General features: G+C 54.2%; 1 protein-coding gene across 5 annotated transcripts; it reads right to left on the minus strand.

Moving 5' to 3' along the window:
- Nucleotides 1-1,564: 1,564 nt before the first annotated feature.
- On the minus strand, nt 1,565-20,819 carry MST1R (macrophage stimulating 1 receptor). 5 transcript variants are annotated; one of them, XM_012771322.3, is made up of 20 exons: nt 19,292-20,819; nt 16,386-16,574; nt 16,177-16,305; nt 15,826-15,996; nt 15,344-15,504; nt 14,819-14,984; nt 14,574-14,710; nt 14,061-14,222; nt 13,873-13,966; nt 13,518-13,727; nt 13,287-13,433; nt 13,041-13,206; nt 12,796-12,897; nt 12,516-12,722; nt 11,573-11,653; nt 11,242-11,423; nt 11,049-11,158; nt 10,619-10,784; nt 10,078-10,214; nt 1,565-9,013 (listed from the first exon to the last, which is right to left on the minus strand). In XM_012771322.3, exons 1-20 carry the CDS (start codon nt 20,525-20,527, stop codon nt 8,758-8,760), a joined length of 4,209 nt encoding a protein of 1,402 aa, XP_012626776.2. In that variant the 5' UTR covers nt 20,528-20,819; the 3' UTR covers nt 1,565-8,757. The 5 variants fall into 5 exon arrangements, with proteins under 5 accessions (XP_012626776.2, XP_012626775.2, XP_075863962.1 ...); XM_012771321.2 differs by having other exon boundaries at nt 13,518-13,730; XM_076007847.1 differs by having other exon boundaries at nt 15,826-16,305.
- Nucleotides 20,820-25,411: the final 4,592 nt, after the last annotated feature.

Here is a 25,411-nt window from a genome sequence, read left to right on the forward strand (position 1 = left end):
AGAAGGAGAAAAAAAAAAAGAATAAATAAGAATGAAGCACACCTACAAGATCTAGAAAATAGCCTCAAAAGAGCAAATCTAAGTGTTATTTGGCCTTAAAGAGGAGGCAGAGAGAGAGATTGGGGTAGAAAGTTTATTCAAAGAAATTAGATGTGAGGGTAATCTGGCTGCAACATCGGTCACCCCATTGATCGCCAGGGTTGATTCAGTTGATCTGGCTGGCTAGGCAGGTGTCCTCTTCCTCCCTCACCGCTCCATGTGTGTCCCTCCTGAAGCTGCGTGCTTGGTCAAAAAGGACAACCTTCCCTGATAGAGAAGGACTGTTCTTTGGTCAAGGGTATACAAATAGCTGCACTCCCCTGTTAGAACCTCCAAACAAGCTCTCAAAGAAATAATAACAGATCATTCCAAACCTAGAGAAAGATAAAAGATGAGGCATGGCAGGGACACAGTGATCACAGGGCTGGCTGCACAGTGGAGACATAGTGGGCACAGGACTGAGCGCACAGTGGGCTATGTATACAGTAAGGACAAGTTGGACAAAGGACTGGACATGGGGTAGATGCATAGGAAATGTAAACAATCAGACCAGGTGGGCAGTTCCTGCCTCCATTTCTTAGATGGAGAAACAGAGGGGCAGGAGGGAATGGGACTGCCTGGACTATCAGCCCAGGCCCAGAGCTGCCCTGCAGCCACAAAGGACAGGCCTAGGTAGCAGTTTGGAGAGGCGTCCATTGCCACTAGCCCAGGTCTGGAGGTTCTATCCCTTTTGCAAGGTCAAGGTTCTATCCCTTTTGCAAGGCCCTCTTCCCTCCCACCAGCTCTGAGCTCTGGGCCTCCTCACTCTGCCTTCCAGGGCTGTGTCCTATCAGGTCTCAATCTTCCCACCCAGGACACAGGTTTATGGAGAATACAGCTGTAGGCTTGTCCTCTGAAACTGTGTTTTCACAGAGGTTAAAAATAGTGTTTACAGTTGGCCGTGGGGTGTGAGGCTGTGTGACCAAAGACAGGCTAGTATTGTGCTGCATCCTCACCTTTCTGACTCTGCATTGGGCAAAGCCCGACTCAGCCACATCTCAGGCCCCTTGGGCCCTCTCCCTGCTTCCCTAGATGCTCCCTTTGGGTAAGAATGCTGGCAGATGCTCTGGACACCAAGCAGTTGCTCACCCTCATGTTATAGTGCAGGAAGCTGCTCACCCTCCTGCTAAGGTCCATAGATAGCCCAAGGGTCTGTGGCTTGTGCATGTGTGTGCACACACTCATGTATAAACATACTTGAACATTATTAACTTCATTAATCTCTGGCTTGAGCAAGCTAATGTTTATCTTTGTTTTGTTTTGTTTTGTTTTTTGAGACAGAGTCTCACTCTGTTGCCCAGGCTACAGTGAGTGCCGTGGCATCAGCCTAGCTTACAGCAACCTCAAACTCCTGGGCTCAAGCAATCCTGCTGCCTCAACCTCCCGAATAGCTGGGACTACAGGCATGCGCCACCATGCCGGGCTAATTTTTTCTATATATATTAGTTGGCCAATTAATTTCTTTTTTTTATTTATGGTAGAGACGGGGTCTCGCTCTTGCTCAGGCTGGTTTCGAACTCTTGACCTTGAGCAATCCGCCCGCCTCAGCCTCCCAGAGTGCTAGGATTACAGGCGTGAGCCACTGTGCCCGGCCTAATGTTTTTCTTTGTTTACAGCAAAGATGCTAGTAATAGTCTCTAGTGTCTGTGCAGCATTTGAGCTGGCCTATACCTAGGAGGACTGGGAAGTCATGGAGGGAAGCCCTGAGAGCCTCTGGCCTGTTTGACCACTGAGCCATCCTCCACCTCCTGCAGAAGTGAGATGCAACCCTCCTTTCCCAGACCAGGGTCCTTTGTGAACAACTGGGCGGAGGTCTGCTGGGGGAAGGGAGCAGAGTGTGGCTGATGAAAGAAGGCGCAAAGGAAGCAGCCATGAGAGAGAAGGCCCTTCCCACCTGGGAAGCAAACATCCCTTACAGCAATAACAGTAATGACTGATATTGACTAAGTCCTTCCTCTGTGCTGTCACAATGGGAAACACATGTAATCCAGACTCTCAGCAATTCAATGAGCTGGGCACTATTGTACCTTATTTTATAGATGTGAAATTCAAAGCACAGAAAGGGGAGAGAGGTCTGTTTCAGGTAGTGTGTAGTAGAGCCAGAATCCAAAGCCAGACCACCAGGCTCTGGATTCATACTTCAGGAACCTGTGGTACTACCACTGGGTGCCATACCCAGGGCTACATAGGCACGGGCCCTGCTAGAGGGGAATCAATGTGCTTCCCTTCCCGGTGCTGCAGCCTCAAGCCCCACACCCAAGCTATGTCCTGTATGGACCTGCTTTTTGTCTCGATGCTTAGTAGGTAGCCCAGGTCAGGGAGGGTGCATCTTCTCTGTTGGCACCACTAAGCCAGTGCCCTCCCAGGAACCTGGTGGTGCTGAGTATGGGCCAGACTGAGTCCTTTGTATCAGAATTCTTGGCTGGCCAAAGCTCATTCTCATTTCATCCAGCTGGGGAGAGGGGCAGCAGGCAGATAGGCTCTCAGGTTGGGCCCCTTCTGCCCAGCCCCCTAGGGAAATGCGCCCCTAAGCCCCTCCCCCCACATGTTTTTAAATAGTCTCTCACCAGGAAGAAGGGCGTCCAATTCTATTTCTGATTCTGGGAAGTGAGGAGGGCCAACATGTTGCCATGGCAATCTGGAGAGCCCCTCCCCCAGGCCGAGCCCATTCCCCAGGCTGAGGGCTGTGAGGTGGGAGGTAAGTGGCAAGGAGAAGCTGGAAGGAGCTCAGGCAGAGGGTGAGGCTGGACAGAGTCTCCTCTATGGGGGCAAGACCTGGCATTGTCTTCCCCTTCACACTTTACCGAGCCCCCCCAGGCAGGATTTGGGGGAAGGCTCCAATCCCTGTGGAGAGGGTTGAGTCACCCTGAGAAGCCCTTCTCTCCCCTGTGGATTAGGCTGGAACTCTCCCACCTAGGAGACCTTGAGGATGGTGGAGAAGTGGCAAGGGCATGAAGGGGAGAGGCACAGAGGCTGCGCTCTACCAGGAGCTCTATGGCTGACCAAGTCTCCCAGACCTGCTTCAACACACACCTCTTTTCAGCTCCCTTGTGTTCTCAGGAGGCAGACAGCTCTGTCAAGTCCCTGGCCCCACATTCTTCCACTCTACCTGCCTTCCACTCTACCTGCCTTCCACTCTACCTGCCTTCCACTCTCTGTGCGCTGTGAAGGCTCTGAATATCTCCAATCTAGGATCTGAATGAGCCTTAAAGGGCTCCCAGTGCAGCCAACAGCTTGGTAATGGAGCGAGAAGTGAGACCTGTTTCCCCAAGGGTTCATCCTTGGCTACTGCCCAGGGGCTCATACACCAGCCCTTTTGCCCCAGAGGCCACAGATGGTAGGATTTAGATCTGCAGAGGGAGGGTATTCCAGCTAGGAGCACAGCCCAGGCAAAGGCAGTCTTCTGAAAAGACCTAAAAAGGATCTTGTGATTCAACCCTCTCTCTAGGTGCTGATGGGAAACTGAGAAACCCAAGGAGGAAGGGATGCACTCTCAGTCTCCTAGCTCTATGCCAGGCACTCTGTGCCTTGTTCTCCTGACTGTTCTCCCTGGAGTTATCTAAGTGACCTGTGAGCCCTAGACCTCCTGCTTCCCTGTAGCTTCTCCTGGCCAGGATATACTCATTCCATGGAGGCAGGACCATGTTCTAAAGTAGCTGGCACCTCCTGATCCCTGGTCATCCTGCCTGACCCCAGAGGAAGGCAACCCAGACTATAGAAGCCCAGCTGTAGGGGAACGTATGGCAGGGCGAGGGGGAGATAATCCATTCCTAATCTTGGATGTGGAAGGCAGAACCCATTCATTCCAGGAAGACATGGCTTCTAAGCTCTAAGGCACAGGGAAATTTAAATAACAGATGTTTAAACAACCTTCCCTGCAAGCCAGCGCGGTGCAGTGACCCCTCTGCTGTGATGTGTTGCAGCTTAAAAATAGCCCACAATGAACTGCTCTGAGCCCCAGTTGGCTCAAGCTTACGTAACTCTGCGTGAAAGATGGCCAGCCGCACCAGCCCAGAGGGAGGACAACAGCACAGCCACCCTGACTGCTGTCCACAGCTGGCTTAGGAGCTGGCAGAACTCCTTACCCTCCCTGGGAGCAGCCCCAGACAATCCAGAAGCCAGTATAAGTGGGGGCAATGGAGGTGCTGCCAAAAGCACACATAACTTCATGATTGCTGAGAAGAGACCTCCAACCATGCATGTAGAGGGAATGTGAGAAGAACTGCCCTCCTACTGGGTTCCTGTGGAACCTAGGCCCAGTGGAGGGTGGGAGTGACATTAAGAACAGTTGGGGGTGAGGAGGGGAAAGGGCATTTATTGAAACCTTAAAATCTGTACCCTCATAATATGCCGAAAAAAAAAAAAAGGGCGACTTCCGGGGCCCCGCTCTTGGGGCCCCAGAACCTCGTCCGAGAAAATAAAAAAAAAAAAAAAAAAGAACAGATGACTGGGCAGGGCGCGCTGGCTCACGCCTGTAATTCTAGCACTCTGGGAGGCCGAGGTGAGTGGATTGTTTGAGCTCAAGAGTTCGAGACCAGCCTGAGCAAGAGAGAGACACTGTCTCTGCTAAAAATAGAAAGAAATTAGCTGGACAACTAAAAACATATAGAAAAAATTAGCTGGGCATGGTGGCGCATGCCTGTAGTCCCAGCTCCTTGGGAGGCTGAGGCAGGAGGATCGCTTGAGCCCAGGAGTTTGAGGTTGCTGTGAGCTAGGCTGATGCCACAGCACTCTATCCTGGGCAACAGAGTGAGACTCTTGTCTTAAAAAAAAAAAAAAAAAAAGAACAGATAACTGGGTCAAAGTGACCAGGGCAGGAGCCCATGAGGGCAGGGTGACTGGAGCTGTCCAAAAGATTCCTTTCCCCCTTTGAAGAGGGGGCTCCCTGGCTTAGAGGGACATGTCAGCAGGACCGACACTTGGCTAAAACTGTCAATGCCATGGTACCCTGGGGGTGGAGCTGACTCCTTTGGGGCCTCTGATTCTCCATGGTCCAGGATGCAATATACCAGGAGGGACTTGTGGCGCAGGCTTCAAGGGAGGGAGCAATGGCTTCAGAGTTGATTGAATCCTGTGATCTCAGCCACCAGATGCTTCAAGTCCCCTGCCTTCCCTGATGCATCTCCAGATCCCAAGTTCTTAGTCCCTGCTGAGTGTGGTGGCTCATGCCTGTAATCCTAACACTCTGGCAGGCCAAGGCGGGAGGATCGCTTCAGGTCAGGAGTTCAAGACCAGCCTGAGCAACAGCAAGACCCCATCTCTACTGAAAATAGAAAAACTAGCCAGGGATGGTGGTGAGCACCTGTAGTCCCAGCTACTTGGGAGGCTGAGGCAAGAGGATCACTTGAGACCAGGAGTTTGAGGTTGCAGTGAGGTAGGCTGATGTCATGGCATTCTAGCCTGGGTGACAGAATGAGAGTCTGTCTCAAAACAAAATAAAACAAAACCAAGTTCTCAGTCCAAGACTACCCACAAGAGTATACAGATGATTAAACCCTGGCCTCCCCTCAGCCTTTACTGGCATCTGTTTGCCCTCAGCCTCACTGAGCTAAGATGGAGGGAGATGAGGCAGAGGAGTTGGTACCTGCTCTCCATAACTCTTAGTGGGAAGGCTGGTCTCCTACAGCCCTGAGAGAAACCTCTGCTCACCCCATTTCACCCTGGCAGCAAGCCCAGGCCTACCATGGCCACTAGCAACCCTCTCCTCAGTACCATATCTGAAAGGGATTAGAGAGGAGAAAAGGTGAGGATGCCCCTGGCATTGGGAGCTTCTGGTTCTTTCTGGTCCCTCTGCCTCTGCCCATGCTGAGGCACACCAAGGAGTCAACCACTTCTCTCAGCTCCTACCACCTGAACCCAAAATAGGAACCACCATGGGCCTGGCTCCTGAGCTCCCAGAGAGCAACAGTGAGACTGCATTTAGAATAGGGCTGTATCTGGAACCCTCAGGTGTGTCCTCCAGAGAGATTCTGGGTCTCTGGGAAAGAGAGAGCCTTTCCTGAAAGGCTATGCTGAGGTATAAAGAGACTCTCAGGCCAGACTCATGATACCCCATCAAAGCAGGTCAGTCTACACCATGCATGCCCTCCAGGTGCCAGATGACAGTGATACTGTATACTGGGCCATCAGGAGGGTATGAGTCATCTGCTGCTTCCTCAGCCCCAGCTCCTACCCTGGCCTCCCCCCAGCCTTTACTGGCATCTGTTTACCCCCAGCCTCACTGAGCTAAGATGGAGGGAGATGAGGCAGAGGAGTTGGTACCTGCTCTCCATAACTCTTAGTGGGAAGGCTGGTCTCCTACAGCCCTGGGAGAAACCTCTGTTCACCCCATTTCACCCTGGCAGCAAGCCCAGGCCTACCATGGCCACTAGCAACCCTCTCCTCAGTACCATATCTGAGCTACTACTCAAGCCTCCCCCAGGAGAGAGGCAGCCCAGCCTTCACCAGTCCTGGAGGTCACTCAGAAACCTCCTGGTTCTGCTAGCTTATCCAGGGACTTAGAACTACCTGTTCTCCCTGGTAGCCTAGTCACCAATTTGAAGTCCTAAAATAGTTTCAGCTCCTGACACTCCAGATGGGCTTGGGACTATCAGGTATCTCTGAGAATGGAGCTCAGAGCTTGGGAACTGCAGAAGTTGGGGGCGGGGGCAGGTGTGCCACAATGCAGGACCCCAAATGCCTGCTTACCTGGAGCCTCTCCCTGGAAAGTTCTGGCTCTGGAGGTCCTTGGCCCAGAAATAGGCCCAAAGCCCTATATTCTGGCTTCACAGGAAAACTGACACCCCCTGAGCTTTTTCCCATCTCCCTTCTCTGGCCTTTTTCCATGCTAAGCCCCTCCTGTCCTCTTCCCACCCCCACCCTTTCCTCTCTGAGCCTCCCTCTTGTGAACAGATAAGCCAGTAATAGTTCCTGAGCCACGGAGGCTCAGTGGGAAAGGAACTCCTAGGCTTTGATTGACCCTTAGATCCCCAGGATGTGGTTAAGGGGTGAGGACAGCATATTGGAAGGATGGAGGCAGTCCTTTCCAACTCATATGGGGACCACAGCTGTGTGAGGAGGGGGCTCCAGTATAGTTAACTTATCTCTCTACCAGCCTCAGGGGTAACACAACTATCTCCTGCTCATGCACAGAGACAAGGGGTGAGTGGCCAAGCATGCAAGGCTACAGCCTCCCCAGTGCCTGCATTGAGAGGCATCAGAGGCATAGTGATAAACAGGCAGACAGCCTGTCTCTGCCCCCTTCAGCTCACAGGTTCCTGATCTTTGGACCCCTGCACTCGAGCAGAAGAATCCCCTTTTCAGCCTTACCCACCTGTCCTCAGGGTCCTTAGGGTTTCCAGGACTGGGCCTCTCTCTGTCCTGAGGTGACAGAGTGAGCAGCAGTATGGGTAGAGAACAGCTTGGCAGTTTTGGTCCCAAGGAGACTCCCACTCTGTTTAGCAGTGAACTCTTGCTCAAACTCAGGGTTCTATGTGTGACAGGGCACAAAGCTGGGGACTCAGAGCGGAGGAAACTTGCCACTCTTAGGGTGAGCGGGGGGTCCCCTAACTGAAGGGATAGAGGCCATAGGGGTCCTGAGTAAGGGAGAAGAAACATCTTGATCCCTGTCCTGGGCCCAGGCACCCTGGTGCCCCAGTACCCATACCAGCATGGCCCAGCAGCCCCCTCAGCAGTCAGGGTATGGGGGAGGAGGAGGAAGACATGGAAACTGTTCTTCCTCCCCAGAGGAGCATGCCCCTCTAGCAGCTATTGTGCAGTGGCCTTGATGAGTATAAATAGCTTGGGCATTTGGCACTTCAAAGTTGGCTCCTTGAAAGTGTAGAGCTGAGACCTTGCTACTGGCTCATCTCTCTCAAGGCTGCAAGTGTAATGCTGGCAGTGTTGGGGGGCTGGCAGGTCTCCATGCCCCTGAAGGTGTGTTGTGGGTGGTGTACTGCAGATGGAGCAGGAAGCCCTGGAGAAATGCTAGGGCCAGGGGCAGGGGGGCAGGGGGACAGGGAGCCTGGGTCATAGAAGAAACCATCCTGGCCACTTCATGCTTAGATATTCAACTTACCTCTTTGGTTCTATCTAACAGTATCTAGGATCCTATTACTTGGATATGGGCCTTGCCCACCCTTCCTATTCTTAGGAGTCTTCTTACTGATTCAACCCCATTCTAGCCTCAGGGCCTTTGCATGTGCTGCTCATTTGGCCAAAAACTCTGTTTCCTAAACTCTGATTCTGGTGGTTTTTCCCTACCTGATAGGGCCTCAGCAAAAATGTCACCTCCTGGGAGGCATCTTTCACCTTTCTATTTACCTCTCTATTTAAAGCAGTTCTCCATTTCCTCAAAGGAGCCTCCTGTCATTCTTTCACATCACTCATCACAATTTGTACTTAAACATTCATTTTTTCCTTTACTGGTTCGAGAGTCATTGTCTGTGTGGTCACTGCTGAGTCCCCTGTGCCCAGCAGGCAAGGTACCTAGCAAGCACTCCATAAATACATGTTGCAGAAGGACTGCCTGAACTGGCTCACTCTGTGGAGTGAAGGACCTAATACGTCCTGCTCACCTATCGCCTCTGGAGGTTAAAGGGCAGGGACAAGGTGGAGGCCCACTGCTCTAAGCCTGGCATGGCTTAGAAGCAACTTGGGGTTAGCTTCAGGCTGCTAAGCAGGTCCAGCCCAGGGATTAGGTCAAGTAGGCCGAGGTGGCTCTGAGAGGGGCCGTGGCTGCCATGTGCTCCTGGGCATGTGTGGGGACGATGGGTGTTCTTGGAGCACATTCACCTCATCTGAGGCGCTGGGGCCCAGGTTAACATAGATTGCCAGCAGCTTCACATAATGATCCCCAAGTAGTGCAGACACTATCTGCTCCACTTCCCGCACTAGTGCTCCAAACGTAGGCCTTGTTGCTGGGTCCGCCTCCCAGCATCGCTGCATCACTTGGTACCTGTGGGGAGGAGGGGGATGTCAGGGGCAGTGTGTACCTCCACCCAGGGATTCTAGGCCACCTCTCTGCTGTTAAGCCACATAGGGATGAGGACAGATGACAGGGCTGTGTCCAGCACTGCCCAATCAGGGGCAGCTCTTCTCATCACTATGATTGCTGTTCCAGACCTGCCTTCCCATCCTGGCAGAGGTTGAATTACCTCAGGGGGTAAGAGCTTGGGCTAAAGCCTTTGCATCACAGCACAACTTCTCCCTCTGCCCCCTGCGTCCCTTGCCCCCAACCGACCAACAAACCTCCCAAAGATAAATCTCCATCTGAGTTTGTTTCAGGGAGCCCAAACTGGATGCAGGTAAGCAGTAAAGTTAATTTCCATTCCTTCAAACCAGAAGTATTAGTGAAGTGAATAATAAAAATCAAACTCAAGGCAGGTAGGGCTGTGAGGAAGGTCTACATCCTTCCTCCATCGTGAATCCTTTTTGGAGCACAGCCTGAGACAGGAGGCATCAACTACTTTTACCCATGATCTGGTTCTTCTGGTTCTAACTACACAGACCTGGACTCAGCTGAGGCATGTCTGCTACTTATGAAGCTGAACCTCGGCACCAAACCCACCCCACAGGCACTGAGGGCAACACAGCTGCCATCATTCCTCCAGGAATGGGGAATCTGAAACTATATCAGTGACAAAAAAATCTGATCTGCAGATACAGAGGGGGCTACTGTGGGAGCTAATGGAATCTTTCCTTGAGGTTGAGTGGAAAAATGGTAAACAGCCCCCCTTAGCGGGACTGGGGGAAGAGTGCTAGGAAATCAAATCTCTGGCCTCAACCCAGACGCTTGAGTTCAGAATGCTGTTACCATGGCAACTGTGAGGTCCTCTCAGTGTCCTGCCCTGCATGGGGATGGGACCAGACCACAGATGAGGAAACTGAGTAAGGCCCACAGAGCGGCCCTTTCCTGGTCAACTAGAGGGTCAGTCAGAAAGCCAGGCAGGAACTCTGCCTCCCGCCCCTTCCTTGTCTCTGGGGTACAGCTCCCTCCCCACCACCATTCCACATACTCACAGAGAATTGGGGCAATACTCAGGCTGGGGCAGGCGCCGACCCTGGGCGAGGAAGTGGGTGAGGTCAAAAGGGTCGATGTTGGGGTATGGTGGGGCACCCCGTGTCAGCAATTCCCACAGCAGCACACCAAACGACCACTGTGGGAAGGGGGAGGTAAGGGGACTCAACTCTCACCCCAAATTTGGAGGCAGATGGGCCCCCCAGGGTCTCTACCTCCCAAAGTCCTCAGCTAGAAGTGGGGGACCCAGGCCTCCACTGAGAGCTCATTCCTTGATACTTCACAAGTATCCTCCCTTTGTCTTCTCCCACCACCTCATCCTGCCCAGAGGTGGGGCTGGGCACACCCTGGATTATCTATGAGGAGCCAATGAGTTCACAGCTTCCTCTAGCCCTGGCAAGTGTCAGATTCCATCTTACATCTGCCTAAGAGGTGGGCAAATGGGCTGTGGGGTTGCCCAGCCTGGGGATTCCCTGGGCTCAGATCATCCAGAGCTCAGGGTGCTGAGGCCATGTGGATGCTAGGGCGGGGGGGGGCCCTCACCACATCAGACTTGGTGGTAAATCTATAGGTCTGCAGGCTCTCCAGTGCCATCCACTTGACAGGTAGGCGAGCGTGGCGGTGTTGTTGAACACTATAGTACTCTTTGTCCAGGATGTCCCGGGCCAGACCAAAGTCAGCCACTTTGACTGTGAATGACTCATCCAGCCTGGGAGGGAGGGAAATCTCACTTAGTACTCCCCCTACCAGGCCCTGAACCCATCTGCTCCAGGCCCTTAAAGAATTTCAGAGCCACAGTGTCCAGTCTAAGCCTGCACCAGGCAGACAGAAAAATCGAGGCCCAGAGACGGGAGGACATGCCCAGGGCTGCACAGCAAAGGCTAGAGTGGCCCTTCCCTGAGGTGGCCTTGGGCAGCTGCATACCCCTGTACCCTGCCCCCTTTGCTTCACCCTAGTTACTCTGGCCTCTTACATGCAGTTCCGCGCAGCCAGATCCCTGTGCACAAACTTCTGCTCTGCTAGGTACTCCATGCCACGGGCTACCTGCAGGCCAAAGCTGATGAGGTCCTTCACGGTAGGGTTCTGGGGGCACAGAGAGTTTGGTGGGCAAGGGCAGAGCAGCTCCATTTCCAGCTATTGTCCAAGCCTCCCCATCCAACACTGACCCTATGAGGTGAGCGGATGAAATGGAGCAGGTCTCCGTGGCACATATAGGGGAGCAGCACGTGGGGTAGCCCCTCAGGTGGCAATGTGATACCAATGAGAGCCATCACATTCGGATGGTGCAGACCACGCATTAGCAGCCCCTCTCGAAGGAAGGCCTCCACCTCCTGCACCTCTGTGATGCCTGTGGAGTGGGTTCAGTCAGGCTTAGGGCAGGGAGGCCCTTTACAAAGGTCAGGTTGGCAATGAGAAATTAAGGTCTGCTGTCAGGGTCACTTAGCAAGGTGATAGCACAGCAGGAACGAGAACCCTCCCAGCCTCTGTGCCACTTACGACTCAGTGACTTGATGGCACAATGGATTCGATTCTGAACCTGGTCTGTGTATTCTCCATGGTAGACAACTCCAAAGTGGCCTGGTGAGAGGGAGATAATAAGAGGGGCTCCAGTACCCAAGGCTCACACCACACCTTCTCATTGGCAACCAGACCTCAGAGCACCAACCTGGCCAATCTGACATTAGAGACAAGCAGCCGGGCCAGGCATGGTGGCTCACACCTGTAATCCTAGCACTCTGGGAGGCTAAGGCAGGAGGATCGCTCAAGGTCAGGAGTTCAAAACCAGCCTGAGCAAGAGTGAGACCCCATCTCTACTAAAAATAGAAAGAAATTAATTGCCCAACTAAAAAATATATAGAAAAAATTATCCGGGCATGGTGGCACATGCCTGTTGTCCCAGCTACACAGGAGGCTGAGGCAGTAGGATCACTTGAGCCCAAGAGTTTGAGGTTGCTGTGAGCTAGGCTGATGCCATGGCACTCTAGCCCCGGCAACAAAGTGAGACTCTTTCTCAAAAAAAAAAAAAAACAAGTGGTGGAAACCAGATACAGTGGTGTGTACCTGTAGTCACAGGTAGTAAGGAGGCTGAGGCAGGAGGATTGCTTGAGCCCAGGAGTTTGAGGCCAGCATGGGCAACAAGCATGACTCTGACTCTAAAAAAAGAAAATTTAAAGCAAAGAAAAGAAACAGGCAGCAGCTGCATGATGGAGTGCCTGCAATCCTCCCATGTCTACTTAATCCACACCAGAACCCACTGAAGATAGAACTCTTCTAATCTTTTTTTCACAGATAAGCAAATGGAGGCTCAGAGGGGTTCAGTGGTATACCCATGGTTACGTAGGTTGGTGAAAAGGCCAGAGCAGAGTCTTGCCCAACTTTCCTTTGCACTTATGTCATCTCAGGACTTCATCTCTGTCCCAGCCCCACCTGGCCCCCACACCTTTGCCAATGATTCGGTCACTATGGGTGACCACCCGCTCATGGGGAATCAGCACATCCTTGACCTCGGCCAAGAGCGCAGAGTCCAGGTCCCTGAGCCGGATGGACTTTGTCTGTAGCAGTGGGATACAGGATCCATCCTCACTGTCTGAGAAGGATGTTCTGTGGACCCGAGTGGTGGAATCCAGACCATCATCAGCAGGGAGTGCTGTGGGAAGAGGGAGTGAGGGGCTTGTGGGGAGAGGGGGTGGCCCTAGCTTCTAGGGCTTCTACCATCTCACCAAGGCCATTTCTGCAGTCAGAGCCCAAGTGGAGCACAGGCAGGCTCATGGCTCCAGTGGTCTGGTCCTGGGATGCCAGGTCATCCAGGTTGGGAGGAAGAACTGTGGAAAGACAGCCCCTGGTGGCCAGGCTTTCCAAGCTCCTAGGGGCTGACCCCCACTGGGGAGGTATAGAAGATCCATCCCCAAGGCCTGGGCATAGTTTGGGAGCAGGGGCTGAGTCAAGGTAAGAGTGGAGAGCTCACCTAGTTGCTTCTTCCGCCGCCAGTAGTTGAAGACCAGCACAGTGACCAGTGCAGCCACAAGCAGGAGCAAGGCCAGCAGGACACCAAGGAGCATGGTCTGTGGGACCCCCTTTGGGCCCAGCCGCACCACCCTACCTAGGATGTGACATTCACCATCCACGCAGACCTAGGGGCAGGTGGCAGTTAAGGACTAGCCTGCAGGCCCTTGGCCCATGTTTCCCATGGAGGGCCAGCTGGGCTACCTACCTGCAACAGGGCGCCATCCCTGCCAAGTTGTAGGGAGGGAGGCAGGGGGCAGACAACCATGTCCCCCAAGAGCTTGTACTGGCAGCTCTCAGGACCCACAGTCACGTTCACATCCACGCAGTCAGCCACAGCGCCCAGTCCAATATACTGCAGAGACAGTCATGAGGACCAACCAGTAGCCCCTAATCTCCTGATCCCCCATTATCCCTGCCCCATCCCCCACACACTTACCTCGAACTTAATGGCATGCTCCTCAGGTTTCAGTGGGGCTAGGTTGGCACTGGGTGGATAGGGTCGGGATAGGAAGCGAAAGCCAGGCAGTATAAAGCCAGCAGCTCCATCCCCCCAAGCACTCAGATTCCCTGTCACCCACCCCTGGGGCGCTCGGACCACATATTCAGGCAGGCGGCACTGCTGCTGCTCCGGAAGCTGCCCCTTACACTGCTGGGACCCACATGAGAGTGGTTAGCCAGGCATCCCACCTACCTGGCCCTGGCTTCCCCAGTCTCCTCAGCCCAACATGGGGTGGGGCTGAAGATCAGGGGACTGGCCCAGCCTTCCTCCCTCCTGGCCAGTGCCTGCTTACCCTGTTCTCCACTGCCCTAAGCCCATCATGGAATGACAGCACTAGGTGCCATGCTGAAGTCAGATGCTGGCCACGGATGGTAACACGGGAACCACTGTGGAAAGGGCAGGGTGGTGGGCTTTGGGTGTTCTCTGAGGCTGGTTCCCTCATTCCCCAGAGGCCAGAGTAAGCAAGGAGGTGGCACTTACTTGTAGCCACAGTTGGGGCTGATGCTCAACACAATGGGGTTATCCCTGTAGTGGAAAGTCCAGGAACCAGGTACCTTGGCATCCCCCACCTGCAGGCTAAGGGGGACACTGGCCGTGGCAGCCCCAGGGGGTGTGGTACATAAAAGCTGTTCCTCAGTGACCCTGTAGGAATGAAGAATTGGATTCAGGGGTAGCCCTCTTTAGATGGGATTTGCCAATCACTCTCAGTTCCACTGTTGGTCATATCCTCCACCTGCCCACACACCATGGGTCTGTCTGAAGACAGGGTGGTCCCAGCAAGACCTCCAAAAGGGCAGGGAAGAAACAGGTTCCCCACAGCCTTGGTTGGAGCTAGTGGACTCTGTGATGGGCTCTCTTGCCTCTAGGCTGGAGGGGGCAATAGACTCTTCTTCCTAGACCTACTCCCCACACTGACCATGTGATGGAGCCCTCTTCCCACCATCCTGACAGGATCCAGGCTCCCACCTGGTGAGGCTGCCTGGTGGTACTTACTGTTCTAGCAGGCACTCAGTCCCATTGACCAGCACAGCCCGGCTGGTGCCTACAGACAGGCCCCGGCCTTCAAGGGTGAGACAGGTACCCCCTGCCCGAGGGCCAAAGAGGGGTTGCACTGCTGTCAGCACAGGCTCCTATGAGGGCATAGAGGTGGCTTAGGTAGAACAGGCCCTTCACTCCAAGCCTTTCCCTTCCTATACCGCCCACTGGTCAAGGGCATATATAGGGCAAGGTGGCCTCACCACAAAAGAGAAGTCTCCCAGCACGGAGGTGCCGTCTACACGGAAGTGCTTGCCTGGTGGCATGTTAGTCACGGTGAGGCTGACGTTTGTAGGCCCCACTGCCTGGGTGCTCAAGGGCTCCAGCTTACACTCCAGCTCCTCTACAAAGCCCTGCCGGGGCACTGGACTGGAGCACCAGGGGAACCCCTGCAGTCAGCTGGGAATCACATAGGCCTGGCAGCATGCCCACTACAAGTCACAGGGCTTCTCTGAGCCTGAGGATGACATTTCTCCACCCATGCCTCCCTCCAATGCAGGCAGGATCTGCTGGGGCAGAGACTAACCTTGCCTGGTCCATGAGTCAACATACAGATAGGGCACGTGCACACTCAAAAAGGGACAGAGACATCTCTCCAGACACAAAGCAGCAAGAGCCACTGCAGCATGCCCCCGACCCCCTTGCCCTTGACAAGCAGAAGACAGGGTCTCATAGGGAAGGGGCAGCTTGGTTGCCCCATCAGGGATAAGGGAGGGACCAAGTTGTACCTGAGTTTTGTGGTATCCTTAGGCAGCAGCTGACAGGGACTTTGGCCCACAGTGATGTGATGGGTTCCTTCAGGCACCAGACCAGCATGGTGCAGGTAGAAGTTGGAGCCACACAAGGTCAGCCTAGTGTTGCCCCTTAGGGGTCCACTATGGGGGTAGAACTGAAATGGGAGGAACAGATAGCCTGAGTCCTTGTGTGGGGTTGGGCTCTCATCTCTCAGCTCCCTCTGCTTCTCCCAAAGTCTCCTGCCAAAACTCTTTCTTGCCCCATATTCCCGACATTCTGGGTCACTTGCTAGTCCTCATTCAAGCCCATTCCTGCCTCCAAGTCTTTGCATGTGCCATTCCCTCTGCCAAAACTGCCCTCCTTGCAGATACTGAGGACACTCCAGGCCTGAGGAAGACTGTGGTTGAGACTTACTGACCACCAGCCAGGCCCAGCTTGTCCCACCCTTACCTGTGCCCTGCTAGAGAAGCCATACCTCAGTAAGCTCAGGCGGGCAGTAGTCTTGTTGCCAGGAGCCGGGACACTCCTTCTGCCGGCCACACATGCTTCCACACCAGCCACAGCCCATGAAACGCTGTGCCCGCAGACAACTTCTGCAGGTGAGGAAGTGGCGGCAGCCAGGACCCCGGATAGGTACCTGGAAGACCTTGGGGTGGCAGATAGGTGGCTCAGGTGTGGCTGGAGGGTGGGGACTGGACCCCCTAGACCTTCCACATCCTATTGTAGACTGGGGTGGTGACAACCATATGTCAATGCCTCCCTGGATTAGATGGAGAGGCTGTACTCCCACAGCCCTGGCTCCAGGCCCTGATCCAACCCACCATACCTGGTCCCCAGAGGCAAAGAGTAGGTGGTCCCCAAGACGACTGACATCCCGCTGCACAGGCTGTCTATTGCTGTCCAGTGAGAAGTTGGACACATACAGCAAGTAGTTGAGTGACCTGGCCAGCTCCACCTAGGACAGGGCAGCTGTGAGCAAAATGGGGATGGGCACAGGGATTCAGGGGCCGGCGGGGTGCGGGGATCAGAACCTACCTGCAGGATACGCCCATCAGTTGTACCCATGTGGGCCACTGTAGCATTGCCAAGGCGTGTCACGTGCAATGCAGTGACCTGCACCGGTCCCAATAGCCCATTGAATAGGTCCACACGCATGAGGCTTCTACTGACCAGCAGAGGGAAGTGGCGGCAGCTGGTATTGGGGCTGGGGGCCTCCAGGAAAGGCTGGGGAAGGTCAGGGAAGGGAAGGAGTCAGGGTTCAGCCCTGTGCACTGACGCTTGGGGGCCTTTGTCAGTGACCACAGCAGCCCAACTCCCACTCATCACCTGGCCTGACTGGACCTGCCTCCACCTCCCCCACAGAGCTCTCAGAGTAGCAAGGGCAGAGAAGAAGGCGCAGGGTGAGGGGCTCCCCCTACTCCCTGCCCTACCCTGCCATGTCCATTCTGATAATGAGTTACTGAGTCTCACAGACCCAACTCCCTTTCCTCCTCACAACCACCCTGTAGAGTGGGCGCTCTCAACATACCCATCTTACATATGAGGAAACAGGCTCAGAGAGCTTTGGTCACTCGTCCAAGGCCTCATAGCCCCCCAAGAGAGGAGCCAGGTTGGAAGTCTGAGCTCTTAACCAGAGTCTTCTCCAGCCCCTGCTGGTTCTGCTCTGCCTCTCCTTGTGCACTTCAGCAAACTCTGTCCCCTCAGGGCTTCAGTTTCCCCACTTGCCAAACTCTGAGGTTAATTGGCCAGCACAAGGTTGGCAACATAATCCTTCTCCCTGAGACTCCAAAGGTATTCCTGTAGCCCTGGGTACTACTTATACCTTCTTCCAGGTACAGAAGGGATAAACCAAGAGCCTACAGCCTGGGTGTCAGACTAGGCCCTAGAGGGTAGGAAACACTAAACTCTCCTATGCTTTTAGCAAGGGGGTGTTTTGGGGAGGCATTCAAGCCCCAAGGCAGGACCATGGAAGCTTCTGGGAAACCAGGAAGTGAGGGTACAAATATGAGGTATTGGAGCTGGGTGTGACGTGCAAGCAGGGCTCAGTAGCCAGCCCTAGGTGCTCTAGGTTCTCCCTCACCAGCCCTGAGGTCACTCCTTAAGGCAAGCCTCTGAAGCCCCCATCAGACCACATGGGCTTAACCCAGTCCTGACACTTTGGTGCTGATCAGTAGCCCTGGGAGCAAAAGCAGGTGCAGAGCTGGGCCTAGAAACCCCACATACCCTGGGTCTGCAGCCTGGGTGGGTGGGGACTGGGACTTTGTCCTCACTTGAGACAGGAAAGAAGGTTGGCCCTAGCTAGAAGTCTACCGGTATTGTCAGCATGACTCATGGACAGGTGGGGCTCGAGGCTGAAAAGAGGCCCTGCCCCAGTTAGGCCCACACCCTTTGCCTGCTCCTCCCTAGGCCCCAGGGCATTAGCTCTGAGTTCCCAGGATTGTCTAGATGGCTCCCCCAACTCCTGAAAATGCTTTTAAGTGTCCAGTGTCCCACTGAGGACCCACACCCTACCTGAACCCATGGAAGACAGGCACCAGCTCTGAGTCCCTCAGGCTTCCTGTGGCCAACCACTAGAAGCATGCAGTGTGTGCTGCCCCAGTGGCTGCATGCCCAGAGTCACTGAACAAACACTGGTTTACACACCTCCTGGGGGCCTGGCCAGCCTGTGGGTAGGGCCCAAGGTTAGTGCCTGGAGCCTGGCACTGCCCAGTAGTACTGGGTGTCTTCTGAGCTACTGACCACTGGCCAAGCTGGGGAGAGGTTCTGACTCCCCAGAGGAAAGGAAAAGGGGCCAGGCAGGGCTGCCCAGATAGACAAGGAGTCCCCACACCTAGGGCCTCTCAACCCTGATGTACCCAGAGGAGGGAGGCTGAAGATCCCCCACTTCACATTGGCTGTAATTTCTCCTCCCACCTCCAAGGCATCAATAGGAGCTAGAGTCAGCTGAGAATGTCACAGCAGGGCCAGGGACACAGGATGGAGACTCTTACAGCAGTGGCTGTGGGTCCCATGCCTTTGTTCTAATCTCTTATAATCTTGGGTGGGACTGTTTCAATGGCTTCAAGGAATCAGTTTTGATTTTGTCTTCAGGATACCATTTTAAGGAACATCCTGTTTATTTCCACTCCCGCTTCCCAGGCCGTGGCTGAGAGAACCTGGGCAGGGTCTGTTGGAAGGAGGCCTTTACTCATCCCCAGATGTTTATAGTTGCTTGCACAAGACTGGGTGAGGCTCCCAGAACCTTCTAGAGCCAAGCTGCCTTCCCATATGTCCCAGGTCCTTCCTCCAATCACCCTATGGAAAATGGGTTAGTGAAGTCCAGGCCACACAGGATCCCCAACAAGCTCCCAGACTTCCAAGGCCCAGGAGGCTCCCTGGAACCTGGTGAAGGCGGGGAGGGGGGGATTCTCCGACAACTCCTGCCCCACCCCCTTTGGAAAGCAGAGCAAAACAAGGGAAAGCGAAACTGTGTTGGCAAGCAGCTATGAGTCTGTGTGAATCTGTGAGCCTCTGTCTTTGTATTTGTGCATGTGGGGGATGGTATTTTTCTGAGTGTATGCGTGGTGGGCAGCTAGGAGGGGATGCCCATCATTCTACTCAGAGTCTGAGAGCAGTGCTGGCAGAGAGACAGTTATGGTACAATCCCATCCTCACATAACCAAGGAAACTACCTAAAACAATCAGAGGCCATGATGGATTGGAAGGTGAAAGAGTAAAATGAGGCAGGGGCAGGGGCCAGCCAGCCTTGCTAGGAGATGCACCTCAAGTGTGGACTTTGGCTGATTTCTCACACTACCCCCAGCACTTAGGAACTGGGTGAAAGAGAATGCTTCTTTCTGCCTGCCCTCCCCCTCCCAGTCCCTGTCAATGATGGAGGGAAGCAGCCTATGTTCAGCCATGTGCACACTGCTCACAGGTGAGGGCCCCTTGTTTCTGCTCACCGGGTTCGGGCAAAAACTGGGCGACTGGAAGAAGTCAAGACCTCGCCGGAGGCCTGGGTGCACTTGGGAATCACAACAGCGCTCCACACCCTCTTCGATTAGGGTGTCCAGCAGGTCAATGGGGAAGTTACAGACAACAGAGTGGGGGTCCACGCCAGGGCTGCCATCCCTGCCAGCCACGAAGACCCCAAATAGCACTTCCTGGCCTTCAGCTATGCTCAGCTCAGCAGCGAGCTGGGCACCCACTGGAGCTGAGTGGGCCGCCTGCAGCACTGGGTAGGGCTGTCCGCTCTCTGCAGCCCCACGACGCCGGCGTTTAGGAGCAAAGCGGCAGTCGAGGACCAGCTCCCGGTAGTCGCCAAGGTCTGTCTCAGTGGCGCTGAGCCGGGCGAGGCGTGTGTGCAGAGCACCAGGAGCATCTGTCACACTAGTTGGCTGCACAGTCAGGAAGTAGACGAAGGCTCCCGAACGGAAGCTGTGCACATATTTGATATGGTAAGAGGCGAGGTACTTGGGCAGCACTGATAGCGCCGCAAAGCCAGGTGCGAATCCTGAGGCGTCGGCCTTGAGGCGCCTGATGGACACCGAGTGCGGGCTGAAGCTGGCAGCCACAGCTGTGTCCAGTGAGGATGCCACGTAGAAGTAGGAGGCCTGGCCTTGGTCAACCACCGTCACGCGGGTGCCCAGCGGGCTGGCCACACAGTCGGGGCAGTCCTCAGGCCGGTTGTGGTGGGCTGAAAAGAGGCAGGATGGCGCTGCCAGATGCAGGGCTGTCCCACCCGGCTCCAGCTCATGCAGGAAGCAGCGGCCCTGCAGGCTTGAGCCACAGCTGACCAGCGCGGGCAGTGCTGGCTCCAGCACCAGAACTTGTGTGTCTGTGTCGCCCGGTGGGCCGTGGGAGTCTGCACCACAGGCTGCACACGTCTCGCAGCCAGGGTCTCCAGCAGGGCCTGTGACCAGTGTCTCCACAGACTGCAGGTCAGGCCCAAGCACGTGCAGGCGATTGCGTGTGGCCACAAACACGGCACTCCCATCCCTGCCGCCTTCATAGGTCGCCAAGGCCTGTACTGGGCCGCCGGCGGAGAAGCTGGGCACCACGTACTTCACGTCAAAGTCTCGGAAGGCCGCGTAGGGGGTGCGTGGGCACTGCCAGTCTCGGCCCGCTGTGGGTACAGCAGGTGGCAGCAGCATCAGCAGCAACAGGAAGGACTGAGGCAGCGGCGGGAGGAGCTCCATCAAGGCCTATCTGGGTCCCTCAGGGACCCCTGTGGGTCTGACGAGGATCTGGGCTGGGCCAGTGTTAAGCAGAGGTCCGGAGCACCTCGGGGCTAGCCGACCACCGCCCCGCGTTCCTGTGAAACCCAACCCTCTCCCATGCCCTCAGGTCTGAGCACCCGAAGCCTGCGGACACACCAGCAAAGAATGGAACAGCTGCTCACCTGCCGCCCGGGCTGTCGCTTCTAGTTGGCGCTCAGAGCTAAATCTACCCAAGGGCGCCGGGCTGGCGGGCGGCAGGGGCGGGGCTGGCGGCGGCAGGGGCGGGGCCGCATGGAAGGCTGGGCCCAGCCCAGGCCCTCCCCGCAGCCGTCTCTTCCGGCCCTTGGAAGCCTGGCTCCTACACCTCCACGAGCCTTTTTCTCCGCGGCCTGGAGAGAGGTGAGCAGGTCTGAGCTGTCCCATCCTGACCCCTGACAACTGACGGGGTCGAGGTGAGAAGGGGGCGACACTTAGCTCTTTTCTTCAGGTGGAGCTAGTTTACAGCTTACAGCAACACCCTCAGACACTGGTTCCCACCGTGTGGGGAACAAAGGCTAGGAACATGTGGAAGACCAGAGAGGAGATATGTGGGACCCCAACAAGGGATGGTGTGGGGCGCCACCCTTTGTGGATCCTTCTATGCGCCTGCCCTGAGCTGTCAGCAACAAGAAGGTGTCAGAAGAAAGTGTGTTGTGCCCTGCCCATCCAGGGCCCATAAGGATTTTAGGATAGCGCCTGGCCCTATTGGCTGGACATAGAGTCAGAGAGGCAACTTATGTGGAGGCCCAAGCCTAGCTCTGGTCCTTCTGCAGCCTCAACATAAGAAAGCTGTATGTTGTGGGTAAAACCCACAATACTGACCTCAGGAAGGAAACCCCCTTTCTTGCTGGCTCTGCCCAGTGGCCCTCTGATACAGGGGGTCATGGGCTTTGGCTCTCAGGGCCAAATTCTATTCTACAGCCTGCTCTGTAAGCCTTACTGGACCTGAGTTTCTGTCATGAGAATGTAGTTCTGGTTATGGGCTTGCCCAGAGTTCTCTCTCCAGTCTACGTAAGGCTGGGTGGGTGGGTAGAGCCTAGTTCTGCCTTGCCATCTCCCTCACCTGAACCTCAAGAGCTGACCCCTAGCAACTGATCCCCCTAACAATGGAGGGGGGACTATGGGGGATAAACTTAGCCTGACAGCCCCCTCAGCCAGGTAGGCCTGGACCCTGGAAGGAGGGGAAGCTTCATAGGTCAGCCCTGGACTGGCCACCAGGATCCCTGGGCTGCAGAGAATAAGGGGGCTGGGGGAGAGAGGAGCCCTCAGCCTAACAGGATTTAGCCTGGCCTGGGGAGCTGTATCTCCTTCACTCCCCTACCTAGTCCATACTTAGGTGCCTGTATCCCCTTCCTAACCTGACCTTTGTAAGTGCTGTTCTCCTTCCCCTTCTTGCAGCTTAGATGGCACCTCTTCCAGGAAGCCTTCATGATCCAGTCTGTGTCAGAACCTTCTTCTGAGCCCCACAGGCCCTGTGCTACACTCACCCTAGCACAGTTCACTCTGGATACACCCCTCTTCCTCCACCCTCAGTGCAGGACTCACCCTCCTTCCAGGCTGGAGCCCCATGAATACCTGGAGAGTGAGAGAGGAAATAGAATATGGGGTGGCCACACCCAATGCAGGGAGGCAACATAAAAGGTGCTCCCTTCCTGAACCAGAATTGGCCTGGAAATGAAAAAGCACCCAGCAAAAACTATGGCACAGTTCTTGTGTTCCACGGTCAACATATCTAAAGATAGTCATGCAGGGCAAAACTGAAATGAAACATTCTCTGCCTGGCACCCAGACATGGGTTCTCGTGACCTCTATCCCACCTCCAGACGTGAGAGATTTCTGGGGATTGAGAGACTTCACAAGCCCTCCTAGATCGTCCTGCCTACTCATTTTTTGGGAGGTTGGGGTGCAGGCACCACCAGTTGGTTCTTTTCTGCCACCATGTGGCTATTCTGATGGTTGTGCCCAGGCAGATGATGCCCTGTCTCAGGCAGCCATGGTCATCAAAACAGCATGGGTCGACCAGGCATGGTGGCTCACGCTGTAATCCTAGCACTCTGGGAGGCCGAGGCAGGTGGATCATTTGAACTCAGGAGTTCGAAACCAGCCTGAGCAAGAGTGAGACCCTGTCTCTACTAAAAATAGAAAGAAATTACTTGGACAGCTAAAAATATATAGAAAAAATTAGCCGGGCATAGTGGTGCATGCCTGTAGTCCCAGCTACTTGGGAGGCGGAGACAGGAAGATCACTTGAGCCCAGGAGTTTGAGGTTGCTGTGAGCTTGGCTGATGCCATGGCACTCTAGCCGGGCAACAGAGTGAGACTGTCTCAAAAAACAAACAAACAAACAAAAAACAGCATGGGTCCACAGGAGTACCCATTCTCTCTTCCCATCTGTAGGACTGAGCAGGCAAGGTATGTGGGGGAGGTCAGCTAATGGGGCCCTACAGTGCCAAGAACAAATGTTCCCCCAACGTAAACTCACCAGGCCTGGCCCATAGCTGGCTTAGGAGCTACCCGACTGCCCTGGCATCTGTTACCTTGAAAGAATACTAGTCAATTTGCCCTCCTTGGGCACTCAGTCCCCTTTGAACATTGTGCCAGAGAACTAGACCCAACCTCTTTCTCCAATCCTGGAGATGAACTTAGTGGTAGTACTGCAATATGACCACATCACACTGCAGCTTTAAAACATCAATGGCGGCTGGACGTGGTGGCTCATGCCTGTAATCCTAGCATTCTGGGAGGCCAAGGAGGGCGGATCACTCAAGGTCAGGAGTTTGAGACCAGCCTGAGCAAGAGCGAGACCTGTCTCTACTAAAAATAGGAAGAAATTAATTGGCCAACTAAACATACACAGAAAAAATTAGCTGGGCATGGTGGCGCATGCCTGTAGTCCTAGCTACTCAGGAGGCTGAGGCAGAAGGATCACCTGAGCCCAGGAGTTTGAGGTTGCTGTGAGCTAGGCTAATGCCACGGCACTCTAGCCCAGGTAACACAGTGAGACTCTATCTCAAAAAAAAAAATCAATGGCTTCACTTGACCAGCCTTTAATAAAATAAAATAAAATAAAAATCAATGGTTCTTTACTGTCAGACTTTTACTTGGAATTTGAGAACCCCTCCAGCTCCCTTGTAAACCAGTTATACCAGGTTCCTTAGCAGGTCCTCTCCTTTGCACATGCTGATTCCTCCACTAAGAACATTGACTCTATTTGCCTATCATCCCACCCCTGATCCCCAAACAAGCGTCACACTCCTAGGTGCCTATGCTCCTAGGTACACACACTTATTTAACTAGCCCCTCCTCCTGTCCCTGCCCAGAATACACGCTGGACTACAGAGAAGCTAAGAACCCTACAGGTGCCAGGACAATCAAGAAAGGCACTTAGAGCCTGGCACGGTGGCTCACGCCTGTAATCCTAGCACTCTGGGAGGCCAAGGCAGGAGGATTGCTTGAGGTTAGGAGTTTGAGACCAGCCTGAGCAAGAGTGAGACCCCGTCTCTACTAAAAAATAGAAAGAAATTAGCTGTACAACTAAAAATATATAGAAAAAATAGCTGGGCATGGTGGCACATGCCTATAGTCCCAGCTACTCGGGAGGCTGAGGCAGGAGGATCACCTGAGTCCAGGAGTTTGAGGTTGCTGTGAGCTAGACTGATGCCACGGCATTCTACTCAGGGCAACAGAGTGAGATGGTCTCAAAAAAAAAAAAAAAAAATAGAGAGGCACTTAGAGGTTGACTGTTGCCCAGAACACTAGTAACAATCGAGGACAGCTGGCCTAGCATCACCTAGGCCCCAGAGGCAGTGGTTTGGTGTCCTGACCAGGAGCAAGGGGAGGAATAGAAACAGAAAACAGGCAGAAAAGAGACCCAGGACATGTGTACAGGGTGAACAGCACCCACCAAGCCCGTGGCTGCTCCCCAGGGGCTTTAGAATCTGGGCTGGTAGACTGCTGCCATGTCCATTCTATTGTGATCCAGAGTGAGGCCAAGGGCAGGGGCTATGCTGTCATTTTCTGGGACAGTAAGTATAACTGTTCCAGTGGACCCTTGGCCCATGCCACCCACACAAACTTCTCCAACATGGGTTGGTTTTAGTGGTGGAAAATCTTCACCCAACTCTCAAAGATTACATGAGGGTGATTCTCTCTGACAGTCTGAAGACCACAATCAGTGGACAGTTTTCTCCCATAAGTATTTCCTAGGCATTTTCTTCCCCCTGGCCAATGAGGTGGTTAAATTGTAGCAGAACTGGGAGACCCACCCCCAGCCCCAGCAACAAGGTGGAAGCTTTCTGCACTGTGCTCAGAGCTCTGCCCAAAGAGGGTCTCATGACAGAGTGAATGGGGCTAGGCCTTCACTGCCAAGCCTCCTGGGATGTCCATGGTGCCCCACATGGGTCAGGCCATGCCATGCTGGGGAATAGGGTGACTGAAGAGGGCCCAGTGCACCTAGTACCATGAGTCTTTATTAGGGCAGATCCACTCCTGCCCTACAGGTCAACTGGGCCTTTTCTCAGACCCTCAAGCTCACTCTTGAGGTCCATTTTTTTTTCTTTCTTTTTTTTAGAGACAAGGTCTCACTATGTTGCTCAGGCTGGTGAAAAACTCCTGGTCTCAAGCGATCCTCCTGCCATGACATCTGAAAGTTCTCAAGGTCCAAGTCTGAATGTGTGTGGCCTGATGCTGATGCCAGGGAGGAGAGGGGCTCAAATGTGCACGTGCCCCTGTATATGGGGAAACATGAGCAAGAGCTAGGAAGAAGGATCTGATGTATGCAAGTGAGAGTAGATGGGAGAAGGGACAGTGACAGGGCTCAACAAA

The sequence above is a fragment of the Microcebus murinus genome, chromosome 1, assembly GCF_040939455.1.
Source record: "Microcebus murinus isolate Inina chromosome 1, M.murinus_Inina_mat1.0, whole genome shotgun sequence".
NCBI lineage: Eukaryota > Metazoa > Chordata > Mammalia > Primates > Cheirogaleidae > Microcebus > Microcebus murinus.

What these genes read in the sequence shown, in the direction of transcription:
- MST1R (XM_076007844.1), bottom strand. Translation starts at nt 20,527, where the DNA reads ATGGAGCTCCTCCCGCCGCTGCCTCAGTCCTTCCTGTTGCTGCTGATG. An exon ending in TTAGGGCAGTGGAGAACAGG is followed by an intron (nt 13,731 to 13,872) that starts GTAAGCAGGCAC and finishes TGTGGGTCCCAG; the next exon opens with CAGTGTAAGGGGCAGCTTCC. An exon ending in CTGGCTGCGCGGAACTGCAT is followed by an intron (nt 10,785 to 11,048) that starts GTAAGAGGCCAG and finishes CCTCCCTCCCAG; the next exon opens with GCTGGATGAGTCATTCACAG.